Source organism: Citrus sinensis, chromosome 1 (assembly GCF_022201045.2).
Source record: "Citrus sinensis cultivar Valencia sweet orange chromosome 1, DVS_A1.0, whole genome shotgun sequence".
Taxonomy (NCBI): Eukaryota; Viridiplantae; Streptophyta; class Magnoliopsida; order Sapindales; family Rutaceae; genus Citrus; species Citrus sinensis.
In genome coordinates, this window is record NC_068556.1 from 16733908 (window position 1) to 16747715 (window position 13808).

The 13808-nt window shown below is 30.6% G+C and overlaps 1 protein-coding gene across 2 annotated transcripts; it reads right to left on the reverse strand.

The window, feature by feature from the left end:
* Nucleotides 1-10358: 10358 nt before the first annotated feature.
* LOC102614147 (basic leucine zipper 61-like) lies at nt 10359-13094 on the reverse strand. 2 transcript variants are annotated; one of them, XM_025094222.2, is made up of 4 exons: nt 12171-13094; nt 11962-12055; nt 11713-11839; nt 10359-11133 (listed from the first exon to the last, which is right to left on the reverse strand). In XM_025094222.2, the coding sequence occupies exons 1-4, from the start codon at nt 12863-12865 to the stop codon at nt 10955-10957; spliced, it is 1095 nt and encodes a 364-aa protein (XP_024949990.1). In that variant the 5' UTR covers nt 12866-13094; the 3' UTR covers nt 10359-10954. The 2 variants fall into 2 exon arrangements, with proteins under 2 accessions (XP_024949990.1, XP_006494850.1); XM_006494787.4 differs by having other exon boundaries at nt 11962-12052; nt 12171-13087.
* Between the last annotated feature and the right edge of the window lie 714 nt (nt 13095-13808).

Sequence of the window (13808 nt, forward strand, 5' to 3'; positions counted from 1 at the left end):
GCATGTGCCACAATTGTATTAATATGTCGGCATTATGTCAAAATACCATACAGATCTAGAAAAATCTATAAATCAACATGATATAAAAATTACCAGAAAAGAATAAAACAAACTTAAAACTCACTCGAGAAACTAATAAATTTAATAATTTGAATCCTTGGGCTTCACCTTTCACCTTACCTTAGTAAAATTAGTCATTCATATTAAAAAAAACAAAGCTTTTTTTATTTGATAAACTTTTGAAATATATTATAAGGAAATTGATTGCACAACAAACCAAGAAAAAGAAACAATTCCTCAACTTCGCTCTCTCGTCCCCCCTCTCGGCTTTCCTTTTCACTTGCATCCCCTTGCTTTTTATAGGCAAGGGATGCATAGTCTCTTTTATATTTTATTATTATTATTATTATTTTATTTTATAGACATATACATTGAGAGGTGTGATGGTCAAGTGGCAAGATGGTCACCTAACGATCACGAGCATAGTTACTTTATTTTTTTAATTAATTAATTAATTTTTATTTTTTAAATATTTATTAATTACATCTCCTCAATGATGTATTCCAAATTGCTCTAGTAGTTTTTCTTTATTCCCACTTTCAACTCCAATTCTATCTTTATTCTTGAAAAATATTTACAAGATAAAAATTATCATAAAAATTTATTAGGGGAGCATTCATATAATTCATAAGTTATGATTGCATTAATCAACACCTTAAGTGAAAAACTAATAATTTTATCCTTATTACACGTACATTTTTTAACGTTAATCACACCCTCCAACCAGCTTATTGCTAGGCCCTGTCAATTTAAGCGATAAAAATTTAACAAAATTTTAAAACCAAATTTAAATCTTTTCTTTAATTATGTTTACTTCTTTCATCAGATTTATAGCAACAATCAAATAAAAGTATAAGTATTATCGTCGGTCTAAAGAAAATCACACCCATACAAATCAATTAAGTAAAATCATGTAAAATGATCAATTATCAAAACCACATTAATCAAGCCACTTTTAAGAATGATATGTTAAACCTCAAAATTTTACGATTAAGAGTGACTCTCTCAAAAGAAAATAAACCCCATAAGAAGTGATAGATTGAGAGAATAGTAAAATAATATGACACGCTCTCACCAAAATGAAGGAATAATGCGCACAACTTAAAAAAAATAAAATGATCTCAACTCAGGGGAATTAGCCAAACTAGTTTATTTATATTTTTATGCATCACCACATTTTTAGTCTATATTACTAGCTTTTACTTCAGACTATAGTTCCCTAAAATCAAGAAAGACTTTCATTAGGACGTAACGTAAGCTAGGGTCATGGCTAGTAAAAAAGGGTAATAGGAAAAAACAAATATGTTTGAAAAATAGGAGACTTTTTGGAGATTACAAGGTGCTTTTTCGCTTGGAATTTTTTTCCTTTTTTATTTTTATTTATATATACATATCTTTTTTTTTTCATAACACCATTATTAGGAATTTTGCCACCAAGCCTGTGTTACTAATTCCCCTTCTTAAGCTCAGCATCCCCACTATCACCTTTCCCTCAGTAACTTCTGCCTCTCCATGAGGCCTTCACATCCCAAAGACAAGCAACCCAGAATTTGTTATACCACAAGAAGTTAAGAAAATACACTTTCTTCGTGGTTTCAGGAGTGAAATCTCGGATAAAAACGTCTCGTGTAATTTGGGCTTGGGTGCGCTTCTTAGTTATTATCTGCTGGAAATGCGTTATATCGATGCTAAGTTCTACTTTTGCCTTAGCTTTGTTTTCCGGCTCATCTATTTACTCGAGCTTGCTTATAGCACTAGCAAATATATTATCATCCCTATTTTCAAATATAATAGAGTGATGGAAAACATAAAATATAAGATGATGCTCCACATTGGAGTGTGACAAAATGATAGGTTACAAAAAAAAAGTTATATATATAGGTTCAAAGGGGTTAATTATGGATACTTTATAATAAGATTGGCCAGAAATACTCAAATGGATAAAAAATGGTCTTCTGTCATCTTTTAGGGCTCTAAATAATCTTTCATATCCACTAGTTCAATGCACTTTTAGATGCGGCTGCAAATCTTTTTTTTTATTTTTCACTTTGAGGAAAATATAGAGATCTTGTATAATAAATTGTGAAGCTGTATAGGCGAACAAGGTTATTCATTAAGGATAATAGGCTCAAAACTCACTTGGGCTTATCATGAAATATACATTCCTCCAAATGGCTTAATCGGTTTCACTCATCAAATTTCTGAATTTACATTTAACATGCAAGGGCGAAAACATGGTGTAACATAACTCAAGGCCAAATATAATACAAATACCAAAATTTGGAAATCATCATATTATCCAATGTTAAAAAATACATAGAAAAAGAAAAACTCTTTTTTTTTGTATGTTTGTATTTTTTTTCTTTTTTAAATTAGGACTGATTGTAGAAAGTTAAAGAAGATGATTAAGAGAAAAAAAAAGAAAAAAAAGTTAGAAAACAATTTTTTTAGGGAGAAATAAAACTCTAAAATTAAGAAGATATGTTTCTAGAGACATTACATTCTATATTATGTTATCTTCGACTCAAATTTTATCCAAAGTTAGTATTTACAACAAAAAATTAGTAAAACATTACTAGGACTAAGATATCCATAATTGTCAACTCTTCCCTCCCCCCAACCTGAAGGAGATATTGTCATCAATGTCTTAGAAGAAAAAAGTAGAGTTTAGAAAACATCACCTGGCCACTGCTAGAAAATATTTATAAATGGAGAGTTAAATCTAATTTACACTTTTTACGAGAGGGTTACTGCCATCATCATCAGTTGCCTAATCCAACACAAAAGTCATAAGATCTAGCTCTGGTTTGCAAGCTTGCAAAATATCAAGTAATTCGTTAGCAGTAAGAACATAAATAAAGAATTTTTTCTCTAAAGGTGGAATGAAATAATTTTTAATTGCATGATTAAGAAATGTTATTAAGCCATCATAAAAGTTATTAACATTTAACAAACCGATGAGTTTTTTATGGATATTCAAATAGGCCTAAGAAACAAATGTAATTAGCGCTTCTAAAGTTGCAAGATCTCCTGGCAAGAAAATGAAAGTGTTAGTATGATTTAACATTTTAGATATTCTTTCTTTCATACTTAAAACAACTAACTCTTTTCCAATTAATGGGTCGGACATACATCTTAAAGGTTTTAAGGCTTTTGGAATAGTGCCTAGCACTTGGCTTTCTCGAATAAAAACAGCTTCAGAGACAAGTTTTGATAACTCTCGGTCATCTCATCAATATACAAGATATAGTTTTCTCTCTACTATACCACGACTAAAATTTATGGCTGCCTGAACAAACTCCTTATACTTTCCATAGAGAAATCCAAAAATCACACAAATGTTCTTAAATTGTCTGTTTGGAGTTGCTGCCATTGGAACAATTTTAAAAAGAAACAATTTGTGAGTGCTTGAAAATGAGCTTCTATTTAAGGATTTTAGTGACATACACAATGATGCACATCTGTAAATGGGGTGGTGTGTTTGTCAAATGACGTGTAAAGCTTTTTACTCAATAATTCAAAAGCAAACAATGAAAAGAAAAAGAAAATAGTGATTAGATATAAAATCACACAAAAAATAATAATAATACAACAGATAAAAGAAAAGTAAAATAAAATGATTTTTACTAGTAGTTGTGATTGTGGCTTACATCTTCCTCTAGTTTTACGTCTAGTAAATGTTTGAACGCCCTCTATGGGTCGAGGATCAATTTTCCATCCAGTTTTCTTATAAACTGGAAAATGAGATCTTTTTAGAGTCAGATTGCCAAGACTAAACTGTGCATTTTTTTTTTTGAACAACTTTCATGAATTATGAATTTCACGTTGCACATATCCGCTGGATGCGTCTCAAGAGATCGTAAGATATCATCTAATGATTCTTTTCTAATGTCATCCTTAACGAATTTGATTTTATCTTCACGATTTACAGAAACCATTCCTAAAGTTTTACAATGTGGTTTGTTGCAAGCAAGTCTTACACAGTGACGACATTTAGAGCCAAGTCGCTTAGCTCTTTTTTTTTTTTTTTTATAGCAAATGTGCTTTTACCAAACCTGGCATATAGGAAACAAATGGATCAGAAAGCTCACATGCTGATCGGACTTTTGCTTCAATTAACCAGTGAATGTCAACAGGAATCCACATTGATTATTAACAAACCTAGTCATTCACAACGAGTTTTGTAAATCCTTTTAAGAGCATTTTGAGGGAGATAAGGAAAACGCTTATGTAGTTTATGTTGTATTTGTTTCATGCTTAATTTTGGGGTTTCAGTTGTTGTGGGAAACTGAGAATACCGACTTAAAAAGTCACAGAGTACCATTATCTGCCATTTATACGGGAGAGTGAATCAAAACATATCAAAGAAACAAATCAAATCTGCAAAATCAATTCACAAGCAAAGAAGAACAATAAAATAAAAACACATAATGAATATAATTAAATACGTAACTCACCTTCATCATTTTATTGAATTTATCCCTAGTTTCAATTGCAGTTCATAAATATCATCCTCTACTTCTTTTAGTCATCTTTCTAGATCTTCAATGTGAGATACTAACTCTGGTAGTTGTAGATCCCAAATAGGATGTGATTTACAAATTCGGATCAAGTTCCTCAGGTGAAATTTTACATGTAAAAGTTCTCGAAGTTGTTTGAAAAGGGTCATTCTCATGGAGATACTTATGACATATAAAAAAAATGGTGAGTTAAAACACAATTGTCAAACAACACACTTAAACAAGAATAATGTAATGCACTTCATTTAAGACATAGAGAAGAAAAAAAAGATATCAAACAACTTAAACGGTGAAGTAGCAGTAAAACAAATTCACAAAAAGTTAAAATAAAAGGTCTAATTTAGATTCGGTGGGTCACTCAAATTGATTTCAGTAAATACTTCACATAATTGGTGTTCCAGATATGGTTTCAATCTTTGACCATTAACTTTAAATGTGACATCATCCTTTGTATTCTTAATTTCTACGATCCTATATGAATATACACTTTTTACAACAAATGGGCCACTTCACTTTGACTTTAACTTCCCTATAAATAAATGAAGACGAGAATTATAAAGCCATACTTTTTGACCAATCTCAAATGTTTTCCAAAAAATTCTTTTATCATGAAAAACTTTGGTTCTTACCTTAATAATTCTAGAATTCTCATATGTATTATTCCTTAATTCCTCAAGTTCATTCAATTGCAATTTACGCACATTACCAACATCATCAAGAATTGAATTAAAAGCTTTAATAACTCAAAATGATTTATGTTCAAGTTCAACCGATAAGTGACAAGATTCATCATAAACAAGCTGGTAGGTTGACATTCTTAAAGATGTTTTAAAAGCAGTAGGATATGCCCAAAGATTGTGTTAACAGTCTTTTCTAAAATTTATTTTATCTCTCTATTTGCTAATTCAACTTGACTATTTGTTTGAGGGTGATAAGGGATAGCAACTTTATGTGTAATTTCATATTTCTTCATTAAGGACACAAATGGTTTATTACAAAAATACTTACCTCTATCACTGATAATGGCTCGAGGTATTCCAAATCTGCTCAAAAGATTTTTTTTTTTTAAATGGATCACAGTCTTGTGATCATTGTGCCAACAAGGAATCACCTCAATCCATTTTGAAACATAATCAATAGCAACCAAAATATATACAAATTCAAATGATGATGGAAAAAAAGGCCCATAAAATTAATTCCCCAACAATCAAATATTTCAATGACAACGATAGGGTTTAAAGGCATTATGTTTCGCTTTGAAATAAATCCTATCATTTGACAATTTTAACACACTTTCTAGAATGTCATTGTATGCTTCAGAATGACAGAATTGAATCCACACTGTATTATTTTTACAGCTGTCTTTTTTGAAGAAAAGTGGTCATTGTATGCTTCAGAATGACAGAATTGAATGACCCTACTTATCTCATCATCTGGTATGCATCTTCGAAAAATTTGATCAGAACATTACTTGAACAGGTATGGATCATCTTAGTAAACATTTTTCACTTCTGTTAAGAATTTCTTCTTATCTTGGGAACTCCAGTCAAATGGCATTCCACCTGTTACAAGATAATTAACAATATTAGCATATCAATGCATTTTGTTTATAGAAAACAAAAATTCATGAGGGAAAGAATCATCGATGGGTGTTGTTTTAATTAAAAACTTATTTTTTAGTCTTGAAAGATGATCTGCAACAACATTTTCGGTGCCTTTTTTATCATTGATTGTTAAATTAAATTCTTGAAGTAGCAAAATCCATCGTATCAACCTTGGTTTGGAATCCTGTTTAGACATTAAATATCTAACAGCAGCATGATCAGAATAAACAATGGTAGATGAACCAGTTAAATACAAACAAAATTTATCCAATGCAAATATTGCAACAAGTAGTTCTTTTTCAGTTGTAGTGTAATTCATTTGTGCACTATTTAAAATTCTACACGCGTAATAGATAACAAAAGGCTTACCTTCATTTCTTTGTCCCAGAACAGCACCAACGACATTATCATTAGCATTAAACATTAGCTCAAAAGGTAAAGACCAATCAGGGGATTGCATTATTGGAGTTGATGTAAAAGACTAATTATATTTTCAAAAGCTTGTTGACAATATTTAGTCAATTCAAATGGTGTGTCTTTTATTAGAAAGTTACAACGTGATCTAGACATGACACTAACGTCTTTTATAAATTTCCTATAAAATCTTGCATGTCCTAAAAAGAAATGGATTTATCTAATTGTCTTTGGTGATGGTAATTTTGAGTTGACTTCAACTTTGGCTTTGTCAACTTTAATTCTTTTTGAAGACACGACATGGCCCAAGACAATTCCAGAAATGGTCATGACATAGTATTTTTCCCAATTTGAAACTAGTTTTTTTTTTGGTGTATTTAGTGTGTGCAGATAAAAGATTAATGTCTTTTATGTCTCTTAAGGTCCAACTAAATGCAGTTTTATACCTTTCTAGTTCAAACAGTAACTTACTTTCTTGATCATGCATGATTTGGGAAGAAATTACCACTAGATAAGTCTACTATTCTCCAAGATAAGCATACTTCAATTCTTCCGGTGAGGGCTTTAATTCAAGCTCTGTTGCTTCCTTTTTGTTTGGTTATTTGGGTTGTGTCGTATCTTTAAAGTTCAATTGGTCATCGTCACTTGTAGGTAACTAAATAGAATCAAGTATAGAGTGTATGTTAACAAATCACAATCTAATTTCTTACTTGATTTAAAAGAACCAGCAAAATAAATTTTCATAGAGTTTGTAAAATTTTGATTCTAAATATGTTCCTCAATGATTGACTCAATGAGATCAATCTCCTTATTCTCACTATCATCATCTTGTTTGTCATGAGGTCATTTACACATGTTGAACGCATTGAGTTCCAATATTATGTTACTGAAAGATAAATTCATTTTTAGTAGTAGCTAAAAATGGTCGACCCAATATAATAGGAATTAATTTGCATTTCATTAGCAATTGTTCCATTTCCAAAACAATAAAATCCACAGGATATATGAATTTATCGACTCAAACTAATACATCTTCAATTATTCCTTTTAGAATCTTCATCGACCTATCAGCAAGTAAAAGAATGGTTGAAGTTGGTTTTAACCTACTACGATTGAGTTGTTGGTACACTGAGTAAGGAAGCAAATTAACACTAGCACCAAGATCAAGCAGAGCATGTCTAATTTTGTAATCCCCATTAATGCAAGAAATAGTTGGACAACCAGGATCTTTGTATTTCAAAGCGTTATTGGTTGAGAGAATGAAACTTACTTGCTCTACTAGAAAAGCTTTCTTTTGCACCTTATGTTTCCTTTTCATAGTGCATAGATCTTTCAGAAATTTAATATAAGAAGGTACTTGTTTAATGACGTCCAGTAAAGGAATGTTGACCTTCACTTGATTAAAAGCTTCATAAATTTTTGGACTGTAGTTTGATTTTTTTGGCTTGATTAGTGTTTGAGGAAATTAGGATACAAGAGGAGAGTTTATTATTTCTTCATGGGTTAAAGGTTCGACATAATCTTCTGTATTTTCTGAAATAGAATCTTTACTAGTCTCACAAGGGTCCAAAAAGTGTTTTTCAACAACTTTACCACCATGAAGGGTTATAACCGATTGACTTGACTCATATTTTTGTTTTCTGTATTACCCATTTGAGGATGTTGTTAACTCTTGAGGTTTGGTTCAGGTTTAGCATGAAAGTTTCTTTTTTTTTGCGCATGGTCAAAGTAGATGTAAGTTTGGAGACAATTTCTCTCAAATTGGTTAATGTTTGCATCGTTTGGTTATTGATCGACTTTTGTTTTTCAATAAACAAATGCAATGTGTCTTCTAGAGTTTTTCTTAGTAGCGGAACATATGGTGGTAACTCTGGAGGTTTTGGAAATTTTAGCGTAAAGGAGTTGGTTGTGAAGGCTGTGCATGATTTTCATTTATCCAACTGAAATTTGGGTGGTTTCTCCAACTAGAATTGTAAGTTTGGAAGTATGGATTGGGATTTGGCCTTGTGAAAATTTCAACGATATTTAATTGTTCGTGCAAACTTTCTCTCAGAGTTGGTAAGGTTGGACAGTCCTATGTAGAATGGTCAGTAGAATCACAAATATAATATGATATATTTTAAATAGACTGACCATCACGAGCATGGTTACTTTATTTTTTATTTTTTTTAAATATTTATTAATTACATCTCCTCAATGATGTATTTTAAATTGTTCTATCAATTCTTCTTTATTCTCGCGTTCAATTCCAATTCAATGTTTATTCCTAAAAACTATTTACAAGATTAAAATTAACATATTGCGAATTAAATTAACATAAAAATTTATTAGGAGAGCATTCATATAATTTATAAGTTATGAGCACATTAATAAATACTTTAAGTGAAAAAACTAATAATTTTATCCTTATTACATATACATTTTTATCCTTATGTCCAATGTACATGCTTGTTGTGCCTAATCATGCATAAACCTAATCGTCTAAATTAATACACTAGTTAAAAAATAAAAACTTAAAATAATACTATTAAACAAAGAAAATTATTTTTAATTAAATTTTTGAATAGTAACATGTTGACTTGAGCGTTAGAGCACCTTTTTTATCAGTACATCATACCGTGCTTCAAATCAATAAACTTGAGTAAGTTCTTAATTCTTGAATCATCCTAAGTTATGAAGGTAAAAATCTCCTTTAGATTGTTTGAAAGAAAATTGTAAAATCTTTTTTTTTTTATCGTTTTACTTTGTCTGTTCTTCTTTGGTCTTTACAGATCTTCTATTTGTTGAAATAAATTTGAATATTATAATAAATGTGCCTATGGCTTTATACATTATGTATACTGTAAGTAACTATTTTGCCCCAAATTTTTTACCCTAATATTACAATTTTTTCTAGATTGTAGATATCCAATGACCTATACGATTTTATTCACATCTCTCACATTCCAAATTCACATTATGTTTTTGGATTCAAATACGGATTCGAATCCATATAAATCATCTGAATCTGGATCTAAATACACTTACATTTTGATCCAAATTTTTCATCCCTAATAATGGTTATGAGATGTATCAAGAATTCATGTAAATCTATTTGAAATAGTTGAAGCTAATCACATGTCCACATTCATGTTGATGAGATTGCATATGAGGGAAGGTGTATTCCCAATTAATTTTGTTATTAGAGAAAAGCATTATAATTGAAAGTGTATTTCAACCAATTTTAGTGCCTGATTAATATGGATTATCTAATGGCCATAAGATTTTATTTAATTCCATAATTTTTTCTTATTTTTTTTTGTTATTGTTTGATTTTTAGTAGAGCTTTTAAAAATTAAATAAGTTATTTGCATCTAAATGTAAAAGTTAAAATTTTAGACTATGAGAATAGAGTTTGAAAGTTTTTTTAAAATGTTAAAATATCTAAAATATCTTTAACTTATTTGACAATCTTATTTTATTCATTTCATAACATAATTTTTAAAAACTTATTTATTAAATTAATTTAATAATATTTAATAAAATTTATATTGACAACTAAATAACTATTTTTTTTTTATAAAAATTGTATTTATAAAAGTTTTATTAATAAAAATTTTACTTAAATAAATTTTATTTAAAAAATTATATTAAATGAAACTTAAGAAATTGTAAATTCAAGAGTGGTAAATGGTGTATATTAATTCAATTTAGAGGATGAGGTCAAACATTATTTGTTGAATAAACTCAAAAACAGGTAAAGATACCAGTGGTTTATGACTCATCAGCAATTCGAGCTGAATTCCAATAATTTTTGCCAACGTTGTTACATCTTTGATCTTTCCAATGAATTGAATCAAAATAACAAAAAGCCATGCTTTGAACACATTCAGTTTCAGACTTTCAGTCCAAGTTAAAAAAGAAAAAAAAAAGATGAAAAAAGGTTACAACAATAGGCACCCATCCCTGACAATATCTCCTTTTAATACATACACCCCCACAATCAAATTCCACCATAACTTGCCTCCCAAAAGAATTTAAATTATCATTTTCATCAGCAGAAAAAAAAATCCAAAAAAAGAAGAAAAAATAATAAATCACCTTGCCAAATCCACCGCCACCAGTCCAGCACCACCTCCCAAAATAAAAAAAATATCCCACACAAAAACATTTGTTAAAAATAATTGTCACAATTCTTGTCAAGGACCCCACTTCTTGAAATAAAAAAGATAGCAAGTGGGAACACATCACGTGAAAGCCCAGTTTGCAGAATATGTATCACAGCCTTTTTTTTTCCCTAATTTATTTTATTTTATTTATTATTATTTTTTTTTTGGGGACCATTTCTCAGTCCTTCAATTCTCATCGATTGAGAATTTACTGATCCTTGTCCATACATACGATGGTGTCAGTGTTCATTGGCTGTGATGGTGGTTGTTGCGGTGGCGGTGTTGCATTGTTGTTGCTGTTGTTGTTGTTCTTCATTTTCTTGATGTTTTGTTGGTGATAAACTTGCCTTAGTCTCTCTATTTCTTTCTTTAGGGCCTCTTGATGAGCTGAAAATTTATGCAAACAAAAAGAGTACATATTAATTAAGTACTGAATAATCTTGATCGAATGATATCAATGCTATTAATATGGCACTAAACTCTATGTAGGCTTTAGCATGAAAGAATCTACATACAAAGCCACCTTTTCTTGCATTAAAAAGTCCACAAACAAAAAATGTTTATCCATTTTGGAAGGCTAGTTAAGACTCAAACTTATGCAAAATTCTATATGGTATTAGTTCTCCTTATTATTACTAGCATTATAATTTAAAGTGCTTAAATCTTGCTACATTTTAGAAATTTTTTCTCTAAAAGATATTTAACAAGTTTTCGCAAGGGACATCCTAAAGTTAACCTTATAATTAATTTATAAAAAATTCCCATCGCATTAACTATTTTTTTTTTTAATTTTTGCCCCTATGATTCACTGGCAATAATTTTAAACCAGAAGCATGAAGATGGAAGAGAATTATGCTGTCTTGAAAATTAGCGTTCATCATATCATGCATATCTAAATCAATAAAGATAATAAAAGAAAAGGCTAGCTAAAATAATTAATAACGAAGATTGATAGATCTATCTTACCATCTTTGAAGATCTTGTCTTGAGCCAAAGCAGCAATCCGTTGCTTCAAAGCACTATTGTCAACATTCAGAATCAACCTTTGATGATCCAAAAATGCAACCCTCGGTGACAATGCTGATACTTCAGTCTTCATGATTTGCATCATAAAAAAAAAATTAAAATAAACAATTTTTTTAATTATTCATATTCATTTTCATGCTGTCATATATAAGAAAAATGAGTTAATAATTCACACAATTAAGTACAAACCTGCAATGTTGTAACACTCCGTTCAAGCTCTGAAATATATTGTAATTTCCTCACTCTTGACCTCTGTGCTGATTGCCGATTTGCCAAAATTCTGCTACAAATATATTTTTTTAAAAATATCAATATTAAAGCTTAGGTATTTTGCTACATGAGTTCTTGATTTTTTTTTTTTAAACGTGCAATATGAGAATATATATATAGTGTTTTACCTCTTAACTCTTTTTGGATCGATGATGGTATCACCATTAGAGGCAGGAGGCGTCTGGTGCGTGGTGGTTTGTGATGATGATGGCTCGTTATTCTTGCACGAGCTTTCCACTTCTCCAGGCTCATTCTTGGGCTGCTGCTGCTGCTGCTTTTGTTGTTGTTGTTGATCCGACGGTGCAGTAACTTTCTCATCATTGTTGCTATTTTGATCAGACGGCGTGGAAGGGTTTGATGAGGAAGCCGTAGGCGGGACCGACACCGATATGTCGTCGGAGAACATGGACATGAGTTGCTCATCATCAAGCCTATCAAAGCAGTAATTGGCGTCCGATGATGACATAATGTTATTTATGGTGCTATTATTATTGTTATTATTAGAGTTGTTACTATTCCTACATTCTTCAACAACAACCAACGACGACGGTGGGTCGAGGAAGGCGACGGAGTCGCTGATGGACCGGCGGTGCGCCCCTCGTCGGACGGAGGAGAAGTCGAGGAACTCGTCAACCCAATGGGGTTGATTGTGGTGGATATTGTTGTTGTTGTTAAGGGTCATGGTGGTGGCAGCATTGGCAATATTGTTATTGTTGTTGTCGTTGTTATTGTTGTTATTAGAAGAAATAAAGGACATTCGTTGGTAAGGAAATGAAGACCAATTGTGGCTCATATTTGGTATTTTTGGAGGCAATTGTGCCATTCGTCAAATATGTGCTAAGACAAACAACAACAATAGCAAAGCAAAAGCAAATCAAATCTTGCAAGCCCTAAAAACACTCTCTAGCAGCAAAAAAATATTAAGAGACCATATAATTCGGAATAGAAATTAAGGAGACAATATAAATCAAAGTATATGGAATCAAAGATATGATAGAGAGATAGAGATAAATAGATAGCGTAGATTCGGAACTCTGTGTGTGTGTGTTTTGATTAGTGTTTATATTTTTGGGTGGGTCACATGGGGGCAATTAGGGACAGCTAGCAACAGCTGGGGATTGAGGACTCAACGGTTTTACTGGAAATTTTGCAGTGTGAGTTTAATAACTTAAGAGGAATCAAACAGCCAGCCACCACGTGCCGATGTGACCCCTCTCTTTGCCATTATCAAACTTATTGTATTATAACAATTCTATCTAATATTATTATTTATGCAATAAGATCCATGTAGGTGTAGTAAGAAATTTTTTTTACTACATCAGATTATTATATTCAATTAATATATGTATGTCATATATAATTTAATTAAATATAATTATTAATTACATAGTAATTTTTAAAAACAAATATATACATTAATTAAGTATATTATCTTTGATATACTTTAAAATTTCTCTTATTTTACATATGTTTTATTTAATTTTATTTAGAGTGTGCTTATGGTGCATCAATTGCATTGGACATCTGTTTTAAAATTTTTTTATTGATAATAATTTTTATGTTTTAATGAATAATTTATTACAAACAACGAAAAATTTGTTATAATGTATGGTGCAATTGATGCGACAGTAACAAGACCCCTTAATATATATTGCACATTAATTTCTACTGTACATATAACCCACACATTCTGAGTTTTATGTTATCATAGCATGTACTAGCTTCATCACAGATTCCACATTATACATCAATTCGAGACCCATTTA

What these genes read in the sequence shown, in the direction of transcription:
- LOC102614147 (XM_025094222.2), bottom strand. Translation starts at nt 12,865, where the DNA reads ATGGCACAATTGCCTCCAAAAATACCAAATATGAGCCACAATTGGTCT. An exon ending in GATCCAAAAAGAGTTAAGAG is followed by an intron (nt 12,056 to 12,170) that starts GTAAAACACTAT and finishes ATATATTTGTAG; the next exon opens with CAGAATTTTGGCAAATCGGC. An exon ending in GGAGTGTTACAACATTGCAG is followed by an intron (nt 11,840 to 11,961) that starts GTTTGTACTTAA and finishes CAAATCATGAAG; the next exon opens with ACTGAAGTATCAGCATTGTC.